General features: G+C 39.0%; 1 protein-coding gene across 2 annotated transcripts in view; it reads right to left on the bottom strand.

Annotated features, from left to right (window-relative positions):
• Positions 1-19021, bottom strand: part of OCA2 (OCA2 melanosomal transmembrane protein) — a 269025-nt gene that overhangs the window by 173977 nt on the left and 76027 nt on the right. For both annotated transcript variants that reach the window (XM_060769814.2, XM_060769816.2), the window contains exons 7-9: positions 9637-9785; positions 8677-8759; positions 7650-7806 (exon numbers count right to left, since the gene is read on the bottom strand). In XM_060769814.2, the coding sequence (XP_060625797.2) occupies positions 7650-7806; positions 8677-8759; positions 9637-9785 (389 nt within the window). The remainder of the gene's footprint in view (positions 1-7649; positions 7807-8676; positions 8760-9636; positions 9786-19021) is intronic.

The raw sequence follows: 19021 nt of genomic DNA, 5'->3' as shown, positions 1-19021 counted from the left end.
GAGCATTCTGAACCCCACCAACAATGGAATTGAACCAAAGTTGACACACAGAACTCCCATGACCAACAGAAAATACTGGGTTTCGTGGGCATTGACCTTGAGTTTGGGAGTTGAAATTTGCCTATATCCAGAGAGCACTCTAGACTCCAACAATGATGGTTCTGGACCAAACTTGGCACGGATACTCCATATGCCCAAATGTGAACACTCGTGGGGTTTTGGGAAAATAGAGCTTGAGATTTGGGAGTTGTACTTGCTGGGATTTATAGTTCACCTACAATCAAGGAGCGTTCTGAACCCCAACAATGATAGAATTGGGCCAAACTTCCCACACAGAGACCCCCATGACCAACAGAAAATACTGTGTTTTCTGATGGTCTTTGGTGACCCTTCTGACATCCCTTCACAACCCCTCCAGGGGTCCCGACCCCCAGGTTGAGAAACACTGCCCTATACGGTTCCAGCCCAGCGTATCTGTCCAAACCGATCTCCCTCTACGTCCCACCTTGGAGTTTAAGATCTTCTGGGGAGGCCCTGCTCTTGGCCCTGCCTCTATCACAAGTGAGAATGGCAGGGACGAGGAGCAGGGCCTTCTCAGTGGTGGCCCCTCACCTATGGAATTCACTCCCCGGGGAAATTAGATCAGCTACATCCCTCCTTTCCTTTAGAAGGAAATTAAAAACATGGGGACCAGGCATTTGGGCAATCTGGCAGATAAATAAAGGACTACGACGATGAATAGGAATAGACAATGTGGAATGAAGTATGGACTCTAAGTTGGCAAACACTGAGCATGAGATTGGTTATTGATTGTGATATATATTGATTGTTTTAATTGTTATAACTGTTATAATGATTGTTATAATTGTTATAACAGCTGTTTTTATACGTTTTTGTATTATTGTGTAGGCATCGAAGTGTGCCTGTTTGTAAGCTGCCCTGAGTCCCCCCTTGGGGGTTGAGAAGGGCGGGGTAGAAGTACACAAAATAAATAAATAAATAAATAAATAAATATTAGAAATGAACAGACTGAAACAGATTGTGTACAACATGATTTCCTTCTATCATGTCAATTTTGTATCACCTCTGTTATCACACTCAAACCTTTAGTATTGATAACTGTAACACCACTAAAATATGTTAATTTCTACTTTGATATATTTTTTTTAAAAAAAATAGATGGGAAGATCTGACAAGTTCAATTTTATAGAACCATAGAAGTGGATGAGACCACAAGGGCCATCCAGTTTAATCCCCTAAGTTTTTTCTCACGTTCTCTTTGTTTTTCAGTGTTACTTTTTTATATTCCATTTTCACATCCAATGAGATTTTTTCTAATCTACATGAAAAAATATATTCCTGCACATATTTTCCAAATGCTCCTTATGTTTATATACACCTTCTAATATTTGTAATATATGTGCACATTTTTTTGCTGGCACAGTAATTTAAGACCTCATCACACAACTAATTTCCACCCCAGTTGAGCAACTAAGCCCCATGATGCCCATCACATGAAGTAGCCTCATTTCTGGAAGGGCTCCAGTACTCAACTGGGGCGGCAGCATGGCAGGATGTATGATGGGGAAGCGTGAACTGCTGGTGAGGTGAGGCACGAGGTGCCAGGATTGCCCCACTGATTTGCCACGGCTGGCCAATCAGCATGAAGGATTCATCCTAAGTCTTTAATAACACAGAATGTTCTATCTCTCTAGATGCACCATACATTTAAGCTCACCAAAAGTCAGAAATGACTTACAGGCACATAATAACACATCTGCAAAGCAAGGACAACGTGTATGGGAAAGAAAGATCCAACTCAAAGGAAAGTCTATTTTATGTTCTAATCCTTTCATATTGTTCTCTCAGCAATTCGACATTGTATGGAAACAGAGGTTAATGTCTTGAGTATTTAACCATAGGTTGAATTTATGCAGTAAAATGAATTACTGACATTCTTTCATCAAGATAAATTTCAAAACTAAACATACTTATATGGCAACAAACCTTGCCTAATGGAATAAAATTGACTTCAGAATAAAAATGTACATTGACAAGTATTAGATTATGTGCCCATTGCAAGACAGAAGAATAAATAATCGTGGAACTATTATTTTTGCTTATTATATAGGTTCTCAGTCTTTGGTTCTCCGGATTTTTGGACTTCAATCCCCCAAATCCTTCACTATTAGATGTGGTAACTGGGGTTTCAGAGAGTTGAGACTCAAAACAGCAAGAGAACCAAAGAATAAAAATCACTGATTTATTAGATTTTTCTCAAATGATGTCCCCCAAGATGGAAATAAATGCCACTGGATGAGACAGTCTGGATGAAAGTAGCATTTCCTCAGCTTTCAGGGCTTGTTGCAAACAAAAGCACACCATGATTCAAGTAGTGTATGAGAAATAAATGCCTATATTTTGAAACGTGAATGACTAAAATGTACACAATTCTAGAAACTACACAGAAATAGATTTTCAACAGTATAAATTAAGTTGAAATATACATTGTTGCATAAATTGAGTTCTTAAATCAGGAGGAATACATATTAGATAGGGCAAATTTCAGTACAGACAGAGGACAGGCATTCTCCCGATCCAATATGGAATAAGAAGGAAAACTCAATAAGATCAAAACTGTATCATCTGATCGTGAAAGTTATGTAGTGTCAACCTAATTAATACTTTTAAGGGAAGTCTCCAGGGAATACCAGGTGCTTTGGGCTATGCCTGGATCCAGAACCAAGCGTGGGCCAATTTTTTGATGACAGCTGTAACTAAATAAAGTTGTGTCTAATTTATTCCAATTTGATTCACGGTGTTTGCATGGTAATTGTGGTTATCATTCCTGAACACACAACCTCCATGCATTTTCTGTACGTTGACGGATGACTTGAAGGCACATATTTTAGTTCACAATCAGGGCTGCTATTCCAAAGGCAAACAATGCCATTACAACATTATTTATTCCTATTAAGAATGCATGTCAGTTTACTTCAATAATTTATGACATGGAATTTCTGCTGGAAGAAAAATTCAGCGACGGCTCCTCTTGTTTTGTCACATTCCCAGGGCACTCATTTGAGTCCTATATGTGCTAAAAAGAAGCTTAATGAAACAGAAGATGAAGCTGAGTAATGCTGCTATGTGGCCTGAAGTGAAGCCAGCTCCTTTTAGCTCCCATTTACTGAGCACAAACACGCACTTACCAGCCTTAATAGAATTATTAAGTTTTCATGGACCCATAAAAAAGAAAGAGCAAAAGAAGTATTTTAAATGGCATGCAGTCTCATCCTGTGCCTGTTTCTTTGGAAGTAAGTACCACTGAATTCAACATGACTTACTCCCTGGGAAGAGTGTCTAGAACTGCAGCCTTCATTTTCCACCACTGCTGGCTCTCAGTGGATGGTCATGGAATTAGTATTAGTATTATTCATAAAGATAGGAGTGGGATTAGTTTCCTGTCTACAAACTGACTCATGGATTCAGTTTTCATCTATTACTGAGTTGCACACAAATGACTTGGAAACTGAGTATGTATTCCAGTTACTTTTATTTTGTGTGTAAACAAAGACAAACACTTGTTTATGGAATTGTGTGTGTGTGTGTGTGCACACACAGACCTTCTGGTCACCTGTCGATTTATGCCAATCCCATAGATTTCATAGGGTTTTCTTAGCTAAGGAATACTCAGAGGCTGCTGCTAGTCCCTTTCTCTGAAATGTAGCCTACAGCACTTGGTATTTATTGGTGATTTTCCAAGGTCCAGACTTTTTCTTTCACTTTTTATGCATTTAGTGGTTATACCATCAGACTGGGAATGAGAGCCCAAAGTTCTGCTCTCCATTTTGTATAGTTCATACAATGACTTTGAACTAGTGAGTATTTCTTAAACTTTATTAAATTTCTCAGATTTTGTAAGGATGGACATGGACAAGAGACTCATATGCACTGCAGAGAGCTCCTTGCAGAATAAACAGAAGGTAAATGTAAGAGAGAGAGAATAATTGAAGCAGGTGGGAAGAGAAGAATTATCTGGGACCCAGACATAGCATGCCTTCCTATTCCTTATAGAATCATAGAATTGGAAGAGACCTTGTGGGCCATCCAGTCCAACCCCCTGCCAAGAAGCAGGAAAATTGAATTCATGCCATCCTCGATAGATGGCCATCCAGCCTCTGTTTAAAATCCTACAAAGAAGGCACCTCCACCACACTCTGGGGCAGAGACTTCCACTGCTGAACAGCTCTCACAATAAGGAAGTTCTTCCTAATGCTTCGATGGGTTAAACTCTTGTGCTGGCAGGACTGCTGACCGAAAGGTTGGCGGTTCAAATCTGGAGAGCAGGGTAAGCTCCCGTCTGTCAGTTCCAGCTTCCCATGCGAGGACATGAGAGAAGCCTCCCACAGGATGGTAAAATATCCAGGCGTTCTCTGGGCAACGTCCTTGCATATGGCCAATTTTCTCACACCAGGAGTTACCTGTAGTTACCCAAGTTGCTCCTGACACAATAAAAAAGGATGAATCTCCTTGCTTGTAATTTGAAGTCATTGTTCTGTGTCCTAGTCTCCAGGGCAACAAAAAACAAGCTTGCTCCCTCCTCCCTATGACTTCCCCTCACATATTTATACGTGGTCCTCATCATGTCTCCTCTCAGCCTTCTCTGCTGAAGGCTAAACATGCCCAGCACCTTATATTTTGTGTGTACACAAGAAACAAGCACATGCTTTTAAATGCTTATTACAAAAGTATGTGTGTCTGTCTATGTGTGCAGAGAGTACTGAGAGTCAACAACCAGCTACTCTCATGAGAATGGCTGAAGCAGACTTCAAATGGAATAACACAGCATCAATGACCGGTGCAAGAAAGCCCTGGCATATGGTGGATTCTAAGGGCAATCCCAGATGCAGCCTGGCTCTCTCCTTTTTAAAAACATTTTCAGCCCTCCCTGAAATGTCTGCTCCTTAGTTTTTAATGTCTTGTCTTCTTTGGTTAAGTATTTATTTTCATGTACTTTTAAAGTTGTATTGTTACCTTTTTGAGAATCTCATTTCCTTAATAGCTATTCATTTTATTTCCATTTACTTTTCTTCTTAGGAAGAAAACCTGTGCTGCTTAATAAAAAGGTGCAGAAAGTTTGGTTGCTTGATGACTATACATATGCAAACACACCTATATATACACATATGGAACACATATGGAAGAACTAACATATACACACACTTATATACATACACATGGAAGAATATTGCATCTTGTTAATTTTTTAAGACTCTCTGGTTCACTTTCCCTTGATCGCCTTAGGTAGACTGGAAGCTGTACAGTAGCAGTCAATTAACCTAGCTTAATATTCCACTGCCACTTGCACAAGAGAAAGCAAACACAAATTCGATGCAAGACGAAACATGTGCATGGGTCACATAAAAAACGTGAGAGATTTCAGCATTAATTTCATTAGGAAGGAGAAAATATAGAAAATACCACACTCTGGAAAGTTGGCATATTGCTTCCTAGTGTGAAAAAAAAATGGCACCATACTGATTGTTGCTAGAAAACATTTTCTGGGCCAGAAAGCTAGGTAAAAGCATGCATTAAGAAATGGACAAGAGCAGTACCTAAGGCTTAGAGTGGCATGTAGTGCCACCCAGTGGTTAATGTAATTCCTAGTTTCCAAACCAAAAGCACCATTTCTATATAATTGTATATAGACAACAAATGTTTATAAGAAATTGCAGAGTGGGCTGTTGAAGTTATACAGAAATACCAGAAATACACCAGACATATACAGTCAACCCACCATATTCATAGATTCTGAATCCACATATGTAAATACCCACGGCTTGAAAATGTTTTTTTTTATTATTCAGAAAGCAAACCTTGCTTTTGCAATGTTATAAAAAGGACACCATTTTGCTAATCCATTCTATATAATGAGACTTGAGCATCCACAGATTTTAATATCCATGAGGGGTTCTAGAACCAAACCCCAGTGGATACCCCAGGTTCCACTCTGCAACCATAAGAGAAAAGTAGAACACAAACAAACAATATGGCTTACAATATTACTGCTATATTAACTATTTTGGATTTTTTTTTTCAAATCTTGGATATCTGTAATTTTATATAAGCACATAATGAGTTATTTTAGTGATGGGACCCACATCTAAACCTGAAAGTTATGTATGTTTCATATGCACATTATACACATAATCTGAAGGGAATGTTAATCCCTTTTAATAATTTTATGCATGAAACACATTTTATGTACATTGAACCATCAGAAAATACACATGTCACTGTCTCAGCCATCCATGTAGACAGTTTTGATTTATGATTGATTTTGGAATTCCAGATAAGGGATGCTGTACATGTACTATATTGAGGTAGAGCAGTAAAAAGTACTTCCCATTCAGTTGAGTCAAAGTGCATCATATTCAAAGTTAGTTAAGTTATATGAGCATCTGACACAGAACATTTCACAAGGTACCTCTTCCCACCCCAACTAACTGGCTTTTCGTAGCATCCAAAATCTGCTTTGTGAAGCAGCCATCCCAGTTTTCCGAATGGTAAACCTGATTTGAAACATGTTTGAAGTGGGAAGAGAAAGACATCAAAAAGTTAGTTCTAACTGGAAAGATGTAACCAAATTTAGCTGCCTTGATCCCTGTAATCTCTATGTCCCAAAGACCTATGATAGATCATTTATTTCCCAAGGTCAGATGTCCAAAATAGAAGATTGGAAGACTAGAATCTAACAAGGGTAACCTCAACCTAGTTTGGAGGGAAATGATTTTGAAGCAAATGTAGTTCCCACAATTCTTCAGCCAGCATTGTCAGCAGCCATGCTAGATGAGGAATTCCATGAGTTACAGACTAAAACAGTAATATTTCCAAGTTCTGACTTAAATCTTCCTTTACACAATATGCAGCAATGTGTATTAGCAGACCCATTAGAAGCAGACCTACCTTGGCCGCTGTATATAAAATAGTCACTGGTTGCTAATAGATGAAACAGCTAATCTTTTCAATTCCTCACATAAGATTAATCATGAATCTCACTGTTTTCCCCTTTCCAGATTATGTTTTATCACTTTGCCTTGGTGCTTCTGCAAGTTCACCCCCAGTGAGCTCTAACCAAGCTCTTCTACCACACAGTCAAAACAACGTTGGATTGAAAACTGTGATTTGCCAATACACAAGAAGTAAAGACATTAATAAAATGACTTCTTGAGATTGAAATCTTTCTCTATTCTTATCACTGATTTACAATCCCACCTTGACACCCTTCTGTTTCAAAGGATCAAGACAGCATCAACTGTGATTCAGTACAGAGGTGCTGAAGCAGTTCTCATTTAATAACCATGTTCCTATTAAGTATGGCTAGGAATAAGCAGAGACCTGATTAATGTTTTCTAACCTGAATATAATTTATTACAGAATTGAAATTTAATGTTGCCATCAGTTCTGAAGCCCTTAGAAATGGTTGGTTTAAACATGGAATGAAAATTTACTGAAAATGAATGCAAAACAGCATGAAATTTTACTCAGAGTGATATAGCTTTCCTCTTGGTATTTTTCAAAAAAAAATAGCTTACATGTCAGAAACAATTATATTCCTATTTTCCTTGAGTAAAAATAATTGTACTTACCTCAAAAATGATCAGTGCATAAACACCTGCTAAAATGACGGATGCAATTGTAACTTGCGTCTCTACATTTGCATGAAGGTATTGATAGGTCACAGAAAGAGGAATGGTTTCCGATTCCTGAAGTACAGCTTGGATACTTATGGATGTTTCTTCACTCCTAAATGAGATTTGGTAGACTGTAGCAAAAATAGCTATGTTTCCCAATATGAGAAAGTAGTATCATTTGTCAAAACTCTAGAGTTATTCTGGTGTCTTTCAGCATAGCCAATGCCATGATTTAGAAAGTTATAAAACTTTTTTTTAAAATTGATTCAGGTTACTTTTACAAGTGGGTATTTTATTTGATCCAGAATGTTGTTGTCTTTCATCACACTCTTAAGCATGGTGCTGGTCTAGCATTAAAATCCTGTTATCTTTCACTCTCACAAATAGTTTCTATAATGTCATTATGTCCTAAGCAACTGTCTTTCTTGTTTAATCATGTCCCCATACATTGCAAACTTTTTCCTTCTAACAGGAAGAAGAGTAAAAAAAGAAATGCTCCATGGGAGAGTCCTAGTCCAGTTATCTCAAGTGAGCTTCCATTAAAGGTAAAGGTTTCTCTTTGACTTTAAGTCTAGCCGAATGTGACTCTGGGGAGTGGTGCTCATCTCCATTTCTAAACCAAAGAACTGCCGTTGTCCATAGATGCCTCCTAGATCATGTGGCTGGCATTACATGGAGCGCCATTATCTTCCTGCTGAAGATACCTTCCTGCCTGAGTGGTACCTATTGAGTGGTACCTATTGAGTGGTACCTACTCACATTTGCATGTTTTTGAACTGCTAGGTTGGCAGAAGGTGGGGCTAACAATGGGAGCTCACCCAGTCAGCATACAATCATTCGGACTGAGTTTGGGACAGGGAGAGGAGGCCTACATTTATGCAATGGTTGTGTGGGTGAATAATCAGCATGATTCTTGTACAGGCTCATATTCACTATTTGGACATATACTGTTCAGCTACTGTCTTTGAATCCATAAACTCACCTGTTTAACATCTCAAAGATTCTTGATACAATCACTTGCTCATTGACTCTCATATTTAAAGGCAGGGTCCAGTTGTACAAGATCTGGAAGAGAAAAAATAAATGGCATCAGTAATGAAGACAAGATTAGTGCTTTTACTCCATTTCTTCTTCCTCAACTCATTTTGGCAGAAGCTAATTTGTTAAAGGATGCTCCACACAAATACAGAGATCTTGTTAACTGCCAGTAAGCAAATAAAAACAGAACCATTGCTTTGTTAGGTTAATAGCTCAGGATGGTCAGTGCATATTTGATCAATAACAATTAATTGGAGATAGTTGCTTGAAGAATAGAGAAATCTGCTGGTATTTCAAGGATGGGCAAGAAGAAGCCTTACAGGTATTGTTGGATGCAACCTCCTCATCAGTGGTCACACCAGATATGATTGCAGGGGGTGTCAGTACAAGATTTTGCCCTCTCTCAGTGTATTTGGACTAAATATCCATTTCATGTCGAAAAAGATCTATGAAGATTGCCTATTTGTAAATAATGTGAGAGCTTCCACATATCATGAAGGCATTCCTTTGGTGTGATGACTATTGGGCTGTGACTACCAAATCCCAACTCAACCATGGAAGTCCAGATGATGACCTTGGGCAAGTCACACACTCTCAGCCTTAAAGGAAAGCAAACACCTCATCCCAAAGCAGGCAACAATAATTTCTCATCAAAATGTTGCTCTGAGAGAAAAGAAAGCAACAAGGAAGAGATCTAATAAAGGCTTCCATGTTTCACCTATTCACAGATTCATTATCATTGCTGAAAATAAACAATGACTGGAAATACTAGTATTTGTATTGATGAGATCTAGTTCTATTCTGAACTGAATATAATCTTAACAGTATGCATCCCTTCCTTAGAAATAAGATGATTTCAAGAATAGTTGTGAGATGAAATTAGACCATGATGATAAAGACTCACCTGTTGCTGACGTCGCCTTCTAGGTCCAGAGTCTTCCATTTGTTTAACTTGGACAATCATATAATCTTCTGATTGCCGGTCTGCTACAAAAGGCCCTCCAAGTTCTACTTTTAGAAGGGCAGAATCACTGAAATTGCTAAAGTTCACAACTAATGGAAATATAGTTAAGGACTACAATTTAGTCTGCAATATTTTATTTAATTCAATTAATTAATAAATGAATATAATAATATAATAATAAAACTTTATTTGTAGACCATGCTATCTCCTCGAAGGGAATATGCTGCCTTTCTGCAAATATGGTATTAATAGCAGTCACAGTATAATACAATAGATGGTGCAAACACTACTTTTGTACTCCAGAAGTAACTTCAGAGATGAAGTGAGGATCAGCCTTGCTTGGCTCCCAAAGCAACTCAGGTTGATGGCATTGCACTGCTTTCCCTTAGCTGTTATAATGAATACCCCAGGTCAGCAGTCTTAGCTGTATATTCCCTGCTGTTGCTAGCAGAGGTATCTTCTGTCATCAGGGAGAAATGCAAATACGTACATTATCCTGAACTAGAGATGATTGTGAGGTGAATGCTTAAGGAAGTACTAATGGATACAGACTGTTGGCAACTCATACTCAAAACTAATACATTACAACCCAACTGGTCAATTTGCCAACTGGTTCATTCCGATGTATTTATGCTAGAGTTGGTATAGTAGTGAGGGATCATAATTTGGGTTGCAAAAAATGCACCATACTAGATAAGTAAGGAAATAAATACATTGTCCTCTTGTGAAATCTGGAGGACTACAGTGCTGTCACAGCTACCATTTTGAGTAACCAGAAGTGGCATAACATCAAATAGGGATCTTGTAGCACCTTTGAGACTAACTGGGGGAAAAATGTTTCTAACAAGCCTTTGCAGACTAGGCTTGCTCAATCAGGTGCAGAAAGAAGTTTCTGCTGCAAACTTACTTCTCTCAGTTAATCTCAAAGGTGCTACAAGATACCTTTGCATACTGATGCAAACTACCACAACTATGTTTTTGAGTAACATCACACAGTCATCTTTGGGATTTGAAAGAGTCGTGTTTTCAGGAAGCACTGAAGCAGCATTTTAAAATATTTTGGAGTGACAGGGAGAGGTGTTGTTTTCTTTTCAACAGAAAATTTTGTTTCTTTTCAGCCACATGTAATTTTAGAAGATGCTATGGGTTTTGAAGGGCGGGCCAGCGAAAGTCCAAAAGGCTATGTGTGGCCTATTCCTATCTCCAAGTTAATGTGTGGAGTCTGGTCCAAGACGTCCAGAATTCAAACACCCCATAACCCATGAAACCCTCTAGGGAGTCATTGCTCTCTTTCATTTTAACCAGGAATGTTACAGGAATGTTGCAATAACAAAATGCTGAGAGAGGGATTAAAACAGGCTACTTATGGGAGAAAACAGTGGTTTATAAATTGAATAAAATAAAGGAATTGAATGGATGATTCTGACTCAAGTCCAGTATTTTATATGGTAAGCTTGTTTCCTAAAATATTGCAAAGCAAGTTTTAAAGTAACATTTACAGAACCATATTACTGCTTGCTACAGTTTTTAAAGTGCTTTGCATTGCACTTCTTCATAACCAAAAGGTAGAAAGCATTATTTAAAAAGAAAAACCAGGATACTCAGACTGGATAGGCAATTAGTATAGCAAGAAATTCAAGTCAGTCCTATTTTAACTTTTATGGGGCTTTATTTTTTACATAAACAAAATAGGAAGCATTAGTTTAAATGCTAGAATGGGCAGCTAAATGGCAAGACTCCATACATTGTGCATTGTTCAGAGCTGCCTCAGTGCTTTTGTTGCACAAGCTGGTTTCAGGAGCAGTCCAAAACAGTGTGTGATGACTAAGAATGCCATGAATTCACTGGAGGACCAAGACAATGCCTAGAGGTCACATTTTGTTCTTACTGGATAAATGAAAGTACAGTTGTTGGTGGCAAGATACTGGGGGTGTAATGTATTAACAAATATTCTTCATATTCCTGCTTCTCACACAGAGCAATCTTACACAGAAGTAAACATGTTCAATTCTAGTTATGGCAGCTCCTAAAATATTAGCCAATATCTTCCATCAATCATGTAGCCACAATGTCTTAGCTACACCTTAATTTTCACTAGCTGTAGAAACCCACCTAAAAGCCAGGAAGCTGTCTGAAACAAAGGAGGCTTATGCTGTTGATGAGTGAGGTGTACAAGGATGATGGGGCCAGCCCCTTTCCACCAGGAAGTGAAACTGTGAAGAAGAAATGAGATAGGGTTCCCTTCCCTTATGCTCTTCCCAGCCTCATTCACCAACAAGAGGGACATTGCCTCATCGGATGAGGCAATTTAAGCATCCTAGGGCACTTTCACCCTGTCTTGGAGATGAAGCCCCACGTCGGCCATCACACAATGTTGAGTGATTTCGAGTAGAGGCTCCACCCCTTACCAGGGTGGAAGTGTCCTCCACAACATGGGAGCCTGTCCATGTTGTGCTGGCTCCAATGTAGCCAGAACAGGTCCTTGCGGAAGGGAGACACTTCCCATGTGTGATGTGGGAAGTGTCACTGTGAGGGAGTGGTGCACGGGGCAACAATGAAGTGGGATGCTTTACCTGGCATTTATGATAAAGTCAGTAGACACATCATTACATTGTGTCCCACTCAACAACAGAACATACTTCCATCAACCCAGATAGATCACTGGCTTTTAATATGAGTTTTAGGGGTATTTGTAGCGGCAACAAGAGTACTACAATTGCAGAATCCAAAGCAATTACAATGTCCTATATCTAACCTACAACATCATAACTGAAGAACAGAATGCCAGCCATTATTTATAACATTCAACAATCACTGGACACATTGTTCTCATTGTGTGATTTCCACATCTTTCCTCTGATCATTCCTAATGGGTTTCTCACATGTTTCTCAGGCATCGCCACATGGAGAGCTTCCACATGAGAGTCTTATGTTCCTGGCATTGAAATTAAAATGCTCCACGTCATGAAACAAAATGCAAGGGTGGATGGAAAAGACACAAAAGAAACTGTGCCTGAAGTCAAAGCAGAGGCTCGGTAAAGGTCATGTACAAACTGGATTCTTTTTGAGTTTCAAGTGACCTGGGTTCTTGAATGTCAGGACCTCATGTTTTCAGCATTATTTGCAGTTGCCTCAATGCCTTTGCTGCACATGCTTTCCAAATGGGCAGGCGATAACATTGCCTACAACTATGTGACCTTTCCACAAATACTGAGCTGGCTTATATTTTTATTCTGACAATTGGAATGGCTGCACAAAAGAGATTAAAAATAACTGCTGGACAGTTTAAATAAATTGTCAGTAGAAGTAGTTTAAATTTCTAGGGGCAAGACATAATGATTACTGCATTTTCCAAGGCTGGATGAGTTTGATACGGTGCACTTCAGATGCTACTGCAGTTTTTAAATGTGCTTCAAAAGCTTTTCTGACCTGTTTTAATTAACCTAATGGTTTGGGACACTCTGACAACTCGTAGCCAATCTTATGAGTACAGCCAATAATTTGTATTTGAAACAGGCTTTAGGTGCACATAATTACAACACTTTCCTTTTCTTGCAATATACTAAAATACACCCTATAATTACACAGAGAGCCATTACAAGGGAAACTAAAGAAAAAAGGACTCCATTTCCCCAATATCACATACCTACAGAACTAAATGGCCCAATTCTGCTGAAAGCTCTTACTCAGTATCACACATAAAAATAAATCATTCTTTGCATGTTTAATTTGCAACACTTAACCAGTGGGCATGTTGGTTTTGTGTGACACTTCAAACAACAACAGCAACATGACTTACACAGCAGTCCTGGCTGTCATTCTTAGATTTCGATGCCAGTGTTCATTGTGGATGCAACAAAATGAACTTAAAATAAGCACTCCAGGTTATGATCATTCAAAAAGAAAAATATGAGCTAGCAAAGGTCTTCTGATTTACCAACCCTTGTGGCCTAGATGAACATCCTCCCCTGTTTCTCTGTTGCTTATCCTCTGATTCCCAGTCCCTGTTCTCTTTAATATCTAGCTACAATGCTATCATAATAATTTCCATCCTTCTTCATGAATTATTTCCTCGATAATGCCTTTTGCCATCATCTACTCACTTTCTTATATTTGTCTCATATTTCATCTCATATTCCCCCATTCCTTCGATTAGGAAAAACATTTATTTTCGCAGTCCAGTCTCTTATCTGTTTCTTATTCTCTTCAAACTCTGAAAATCCATTTTATGATATTAATGTATACAATGCTATTTCATTTTTTCTGTTTAATGATTTTGAAGCATCCTGCCAGTTTAAAGGAAAATTAGAGTTAAAGTAATCTAATATTAGCTCAAGTTCTACAAAGGCAGACAATTTTAAGCTTAAGGGGATGCCTTAATAAACATAACCTGTGATAGGCAATGATATTGTGTAATGTCACAAGTTGTTCTTATGTACAATTTATTATTCATATACCCAACACTGTTCCTTGGTCTGTCTGACTTTTTAGGTCAATACAACTGATTAAAGGAACAGAGATAACACAGAGAATCCACTAAATTATTTTTGTTGCACATATTCCCCTCTGAAAACACTGGAATACAAAGTGCATTCTTATTTTTGTGTGCCTTCAAGTCATTTCCAACTTAGGAGCCATGGTGGCGCAATGGGTTAAACCCTTGTGCCGTCTGTACTTCTGACCTGTAGGTCGGCAGTTCGGATCTGCAAGACAGGGTGAGCCTCCCATCTGTCAGCCCCAGCTTCCCATGTGGGGACATGAGAGAAGCCTCCCACAGGATGATAACACATCCGGGCATCCCCTGAGCAATGTCTCTGGAGACGGCGGATTCTCTCACACCAGAAAGTGACTTGCAGTATGTTCTCAATTTGTTTCTGACACAATAAAAAAAATCCAACTTATCTTAAGATGAACCTATCATGGAACCAAGCAGGGAATCAAACCCTGGCTTTCCAGAGTTGTAGTGCAACACACAAACCACTACACGACATAGGTTCTTGCTTCAAAACGGAAGAGATGCACAATCCCACTGATGCCTCTGATTATGTGGGTTGGAATACACAAAAGCTGATGCCAATAAAATTTGTCTGGTGTTTTTGCCAGCAGTTGGTGCTGTGTGTTTGAATGGGTGGGTGTGGAGGCTTAACTTTTGAACCACTGCTTTTTTAAAAAAAAAGTCAAACCTATGAAAAATTGCCTTCCTTCACATGACATAATGATATACACTTGTGCTTTTCATTCAGAGTCAACAAAATATTTACTTGCAGTATTATATATTTGTGGTCTTTGTATACCACCCTTCTCTACCCCGAAGGGGACAGGGCAGTTCACAGTGTTGACACATCTATATAACAAATCTTAGCAAAACAGTAAATGTAAAACAGCAAAAACAGCAAAAGAGTAAATGTGTCAATTTTCAGCAGTTTTTTATTGACTGCCTGTGACAATATCCCTTGGACTGCTGAAAACATAGGAAAACCATAAACTTCATCAATAACATCATAGATGCCAGAGTTCATATCAGTAGGTCCTATACAATCTTTGGCAGAAGTAGCATACTGAGAGTTATAATGATGTAAACTATCTTTCATTCGTTCATTCTTCTATAAAAATTGGCCATGTAGAAACAAATGTGGCGTTTTTTCAAGAACCTGTTTATGGGTCACCATATATGCATACCACTTTCAAAGACAACATTATTTCCTCCCTGCACAGTTATTGGCACTGGACTTGCATCTTCATGTATGGAGAAGCATGGATTCTTTATTATTTTGCATGCAGGACTCTAAATCGTGGCCTTTGCAGTTCCCATTGTTCTGCATAAGCCCAATTCTATCTCCTTTCAGATCTTCAAGGAATGCAAGGAGTGAGGGAGAGGCAGCAAGCTACTTCCCCTTTCAAAACTTTCAAATTTAGATGAAAGCCATTCCTTGACTTTACATGCTTGTAGTAGCCTCTCTATGTTCTTTGGAAATATATATATATCTACAGTCAATGCTTCTTCAAAGGTAACTAAAGTTGTGATATGTTTAAATCCGATCTGTGTTGTCTCTGTGAAGCCTTACTCACCGTTGAATCTACAGAGACAAAAGCTGGGACCTCAATTGCACAGATAAGCCTATGCATTGTCAGTCCATCATATTTACTGGCGTTAGAGGCACAGGACTCCTGTGAAAGTGAAAAAATGCAAATAAAGACATTGGTTTTTTATCTGACAGAACACTTCTCTGAGAATTTCTAGATATTCCAGTACAACTATATGGTCAACTTCTGTTAGACATGTTCTCTGTGGAAAACTTTATGTCCACCAGCATGACTGGGAGACGTTGACTATAGAGTCATACTGCAGAACTAGAGATTCGTAGAGATAACATTTTAATAAAATCTGTGAAAAATTACATCTGCAAAAGAAGAGAGAAGACTATATGCAGGGCCAATTCAACAACCTTACCACATTGGGCTAAAATTGGTGGCATCTGTTGATTTTAGCCCAGGTCACCCATGGGGCTTGCCAGCTCCCATGACATGATGTTGCGCCAGTTCTGTGGGTGAAGCAGGGCACAGCCAGTGCATGATGCTGGCAGGGCAAAACAGGAGAGCTCCCATTTTATTTATTTATTTATTTGGGGTCCTTCTACCCCGCCCTTCTCAACCCCCTAGGGGGGACTCAGGGCGGATTACAAAAGGCACAATTCGATGCCCAACAATTCACAAAATACAATATACAAAATTACAAAGTAAGGTCAACAGTTATAACTAGTTAAAACAATCAAAACAATACAGTCGCAGCAATAACATCATCTTGTTGCCATACAGTCTATGGGGGAAGTCCCCTGTACCACACACACTCATGCTTCTCCCCATGTGATCACCCTCCCTTGGACTGGGCGATGCAGGTTGTGGGGTGTTGGATTCCCCATGCCCCACAGCAAAACAGATCACAGCCACTGGCGGCCACCAGAGGTACAATGAGGTGGATAGCCAACACACTAAATACAGGTACCTCCAAACTCAGAGATTTTCCAGTTTTTGCAGAGAAAAAGATACATTGTTATAGCTGTGCATGAATCCGACCTTCATCTGAATACATGGAGGTCAGGATGAGTCAACAGCAGCACTTAATGAAAAAGGCTTTTCTCTTACTGATTTTAAACCTAGGAAGCAGGGAATGGAATTCATCCTGAATGTAGGAGTTTCTCCAATAAACAATGTGTCGGCATGATGAATAATCCACTAATAATAACTAATTATAAGTGCTGTTAATGTTAGAGGGAAGTCAAAGGCCATTATTCTCCAAATGCGCTTTTTTAAAACAAGAAATTGAAGTATTTGATATCTTATTAATGCATGAGAATCCTTATCGTATTCTCTATTCAGAAAAAGTGTTTCTAATATGGACATTTGATTCGCTCCAGCCTTGTGCCCGCCACTTGTGTATATTAATTATTATAATTTTGCACAGAACAGAAGTTATTAGGGGCACAGCATGAAAGGAAGTTCAGTAATGAATGGCAAAGTAGAGCAAGTAATTCAGAACGGACCAATAGGTCTAAAAATTGCCTTCACTGTTGTGTCTAATTCATTCGTGCAGAGCAGAGCTTCTCAACGTTCCCATCTTCAGGAAGATCATCTGAAGACAGCTAAAAATTATGGAGGCCCATCAGTCACAAAATGAACAACAAGGGAATAGAGTCAGTCTACAAAATGGCATCAAATGGAAACATCAGCTTAGCTATTACTGATCTACTTTTATAGCACGCTTCAATTTCTCACAGGGATTTTTTTAAAAAATTGCCACTGTCATTTTCTCACAACAGCAAGTTTCCTAATTCTGCATTCAGTGTCGATGTTAGATCTAGAGGCATCGCCTCACTCAGCCATCCCTTTCGGTCCCAATTCACTGAACTACAACTGAAGGGTGAACTTTGTATTCATGCTCTTTTTTTCCCCCTTCTACTCCCATAAGCCTCACAAAATATTTTTACTCATCTCCTGTTATTACTCCTCCCATTCTCCTGTCTCTCCTAACTTGTCGCCTATCCAGTAACAAGTAAAGTAAAGCCAGAGCTTGCAGGTTCAAAGATTTTGGGCATTTTGATTACTAAAGCCATTCCTCTTGAGTTCCTCGGTTCATTCTGAGTTTAGCTGCCATCCTACAGTAACTGAAGGGGAAATGGGAGTTCCTAGCAGCACACTGCCACATGATGTAGCATAGCAATCACATTAGCCTGGGATGTTCAAACAACATACCTGTTTTTTAACCTGGAATAAATCTGTTCATCTGGGTTTATTCCAGGTTTTTATAAAATACCTGCAAATGTCATGATCTTCCAGGAAGCTCCAAACATTTGCAGATATGGGGGCTGTGGGGATTGTGATCTCAGGAATCACCATCCTGCATTCCCTGGGCTTAGACAGTCTGGAGAGGTAGGATGGCAGTGCCACTCTCCTCTCCCTGCTCCCCATTCCCCCTCCCCATTATAAAACAGCCTTCTTAATCATGGTACAAAATTTGCCTAGGTCCCTCTCAAAAGCTCCCTGCTATCAGATGGTGCTCATCTCCATTTCTAAGATGAAGAGCCGGCATTGTCCATAGACACCTCCAAAGTCATGTGGCTGGCATGACTACATGGAGCGTTGTTACCTTCCCACTGGAGCGGTACCTATTGATCTACTCACATTTGCATGTTTTCGAACTGCTAGGTTGGCAGAAGCTGGGGCTGACAGTGGAAGCTCATACCGCTCCCTGGATTTTCAGTCAGCAAGCTCAGAAACTCAGCGGTTTAACCCACTGTGCCACCGGGGGCTCCATTGCTAGTTTATTACTGTTTTAATCTCAATTTCTGTATGTTTAACAATATGTCCTTTTATAGTAATTTTCTGGCTTTTCTGAGTTGCCTTGAGTCCCTGTATGAAGGTATGGTGGAATATAAAGTATTATTATTATTATTATTATTATTATATAAATTAAGGAAGGTGTGACCACTTGATAATATATTTATGATCCTAAAAGACAGTACATGATCCATTCAAACTCAGGGAAAGGAACAACTGGAAGATTTCTATAATCCAAATCTGAAAATGGTTCCTTTCTCATTTACTGCTTTTGTAATGTTTATATTTACAAACAACACACCCAGCAGAACATTTCATGTCCTAGAGTTATAGGCTCTGGCATCACCCATAGAAAAGCTTTTAAGCCAATAAGCCACAGAGGAAGCAACAGGAATGGCAACCTCCCCATTTTGGAATATTACACAAAAGCTATTTCATTTGAATGATTGCCAATGTACAAAACTAAATGCATTTGTGATCAAAATAGATT

This window comes from Anolis sagrei, chromosome 3 (genome assembly GCF_037176765.1).
Source record: "Anolis sagrei isolate rAnoSag1 chromosome 3, rAnoSag1.mat, whole genome shotgun sequence".
Taxonomy (NCBI): domain Eukaryota; kingdom Metazoa; phylum Chordata; class Lepidosauria; order Squamata; family Dactyloidae; genus Anolis; species Anolis sagrei.
The sequence above is the reverse complement of the archived record's forward strand: the minus strand, read 5'-3'. Positions and strand labels throughout refer to the sequence as shown.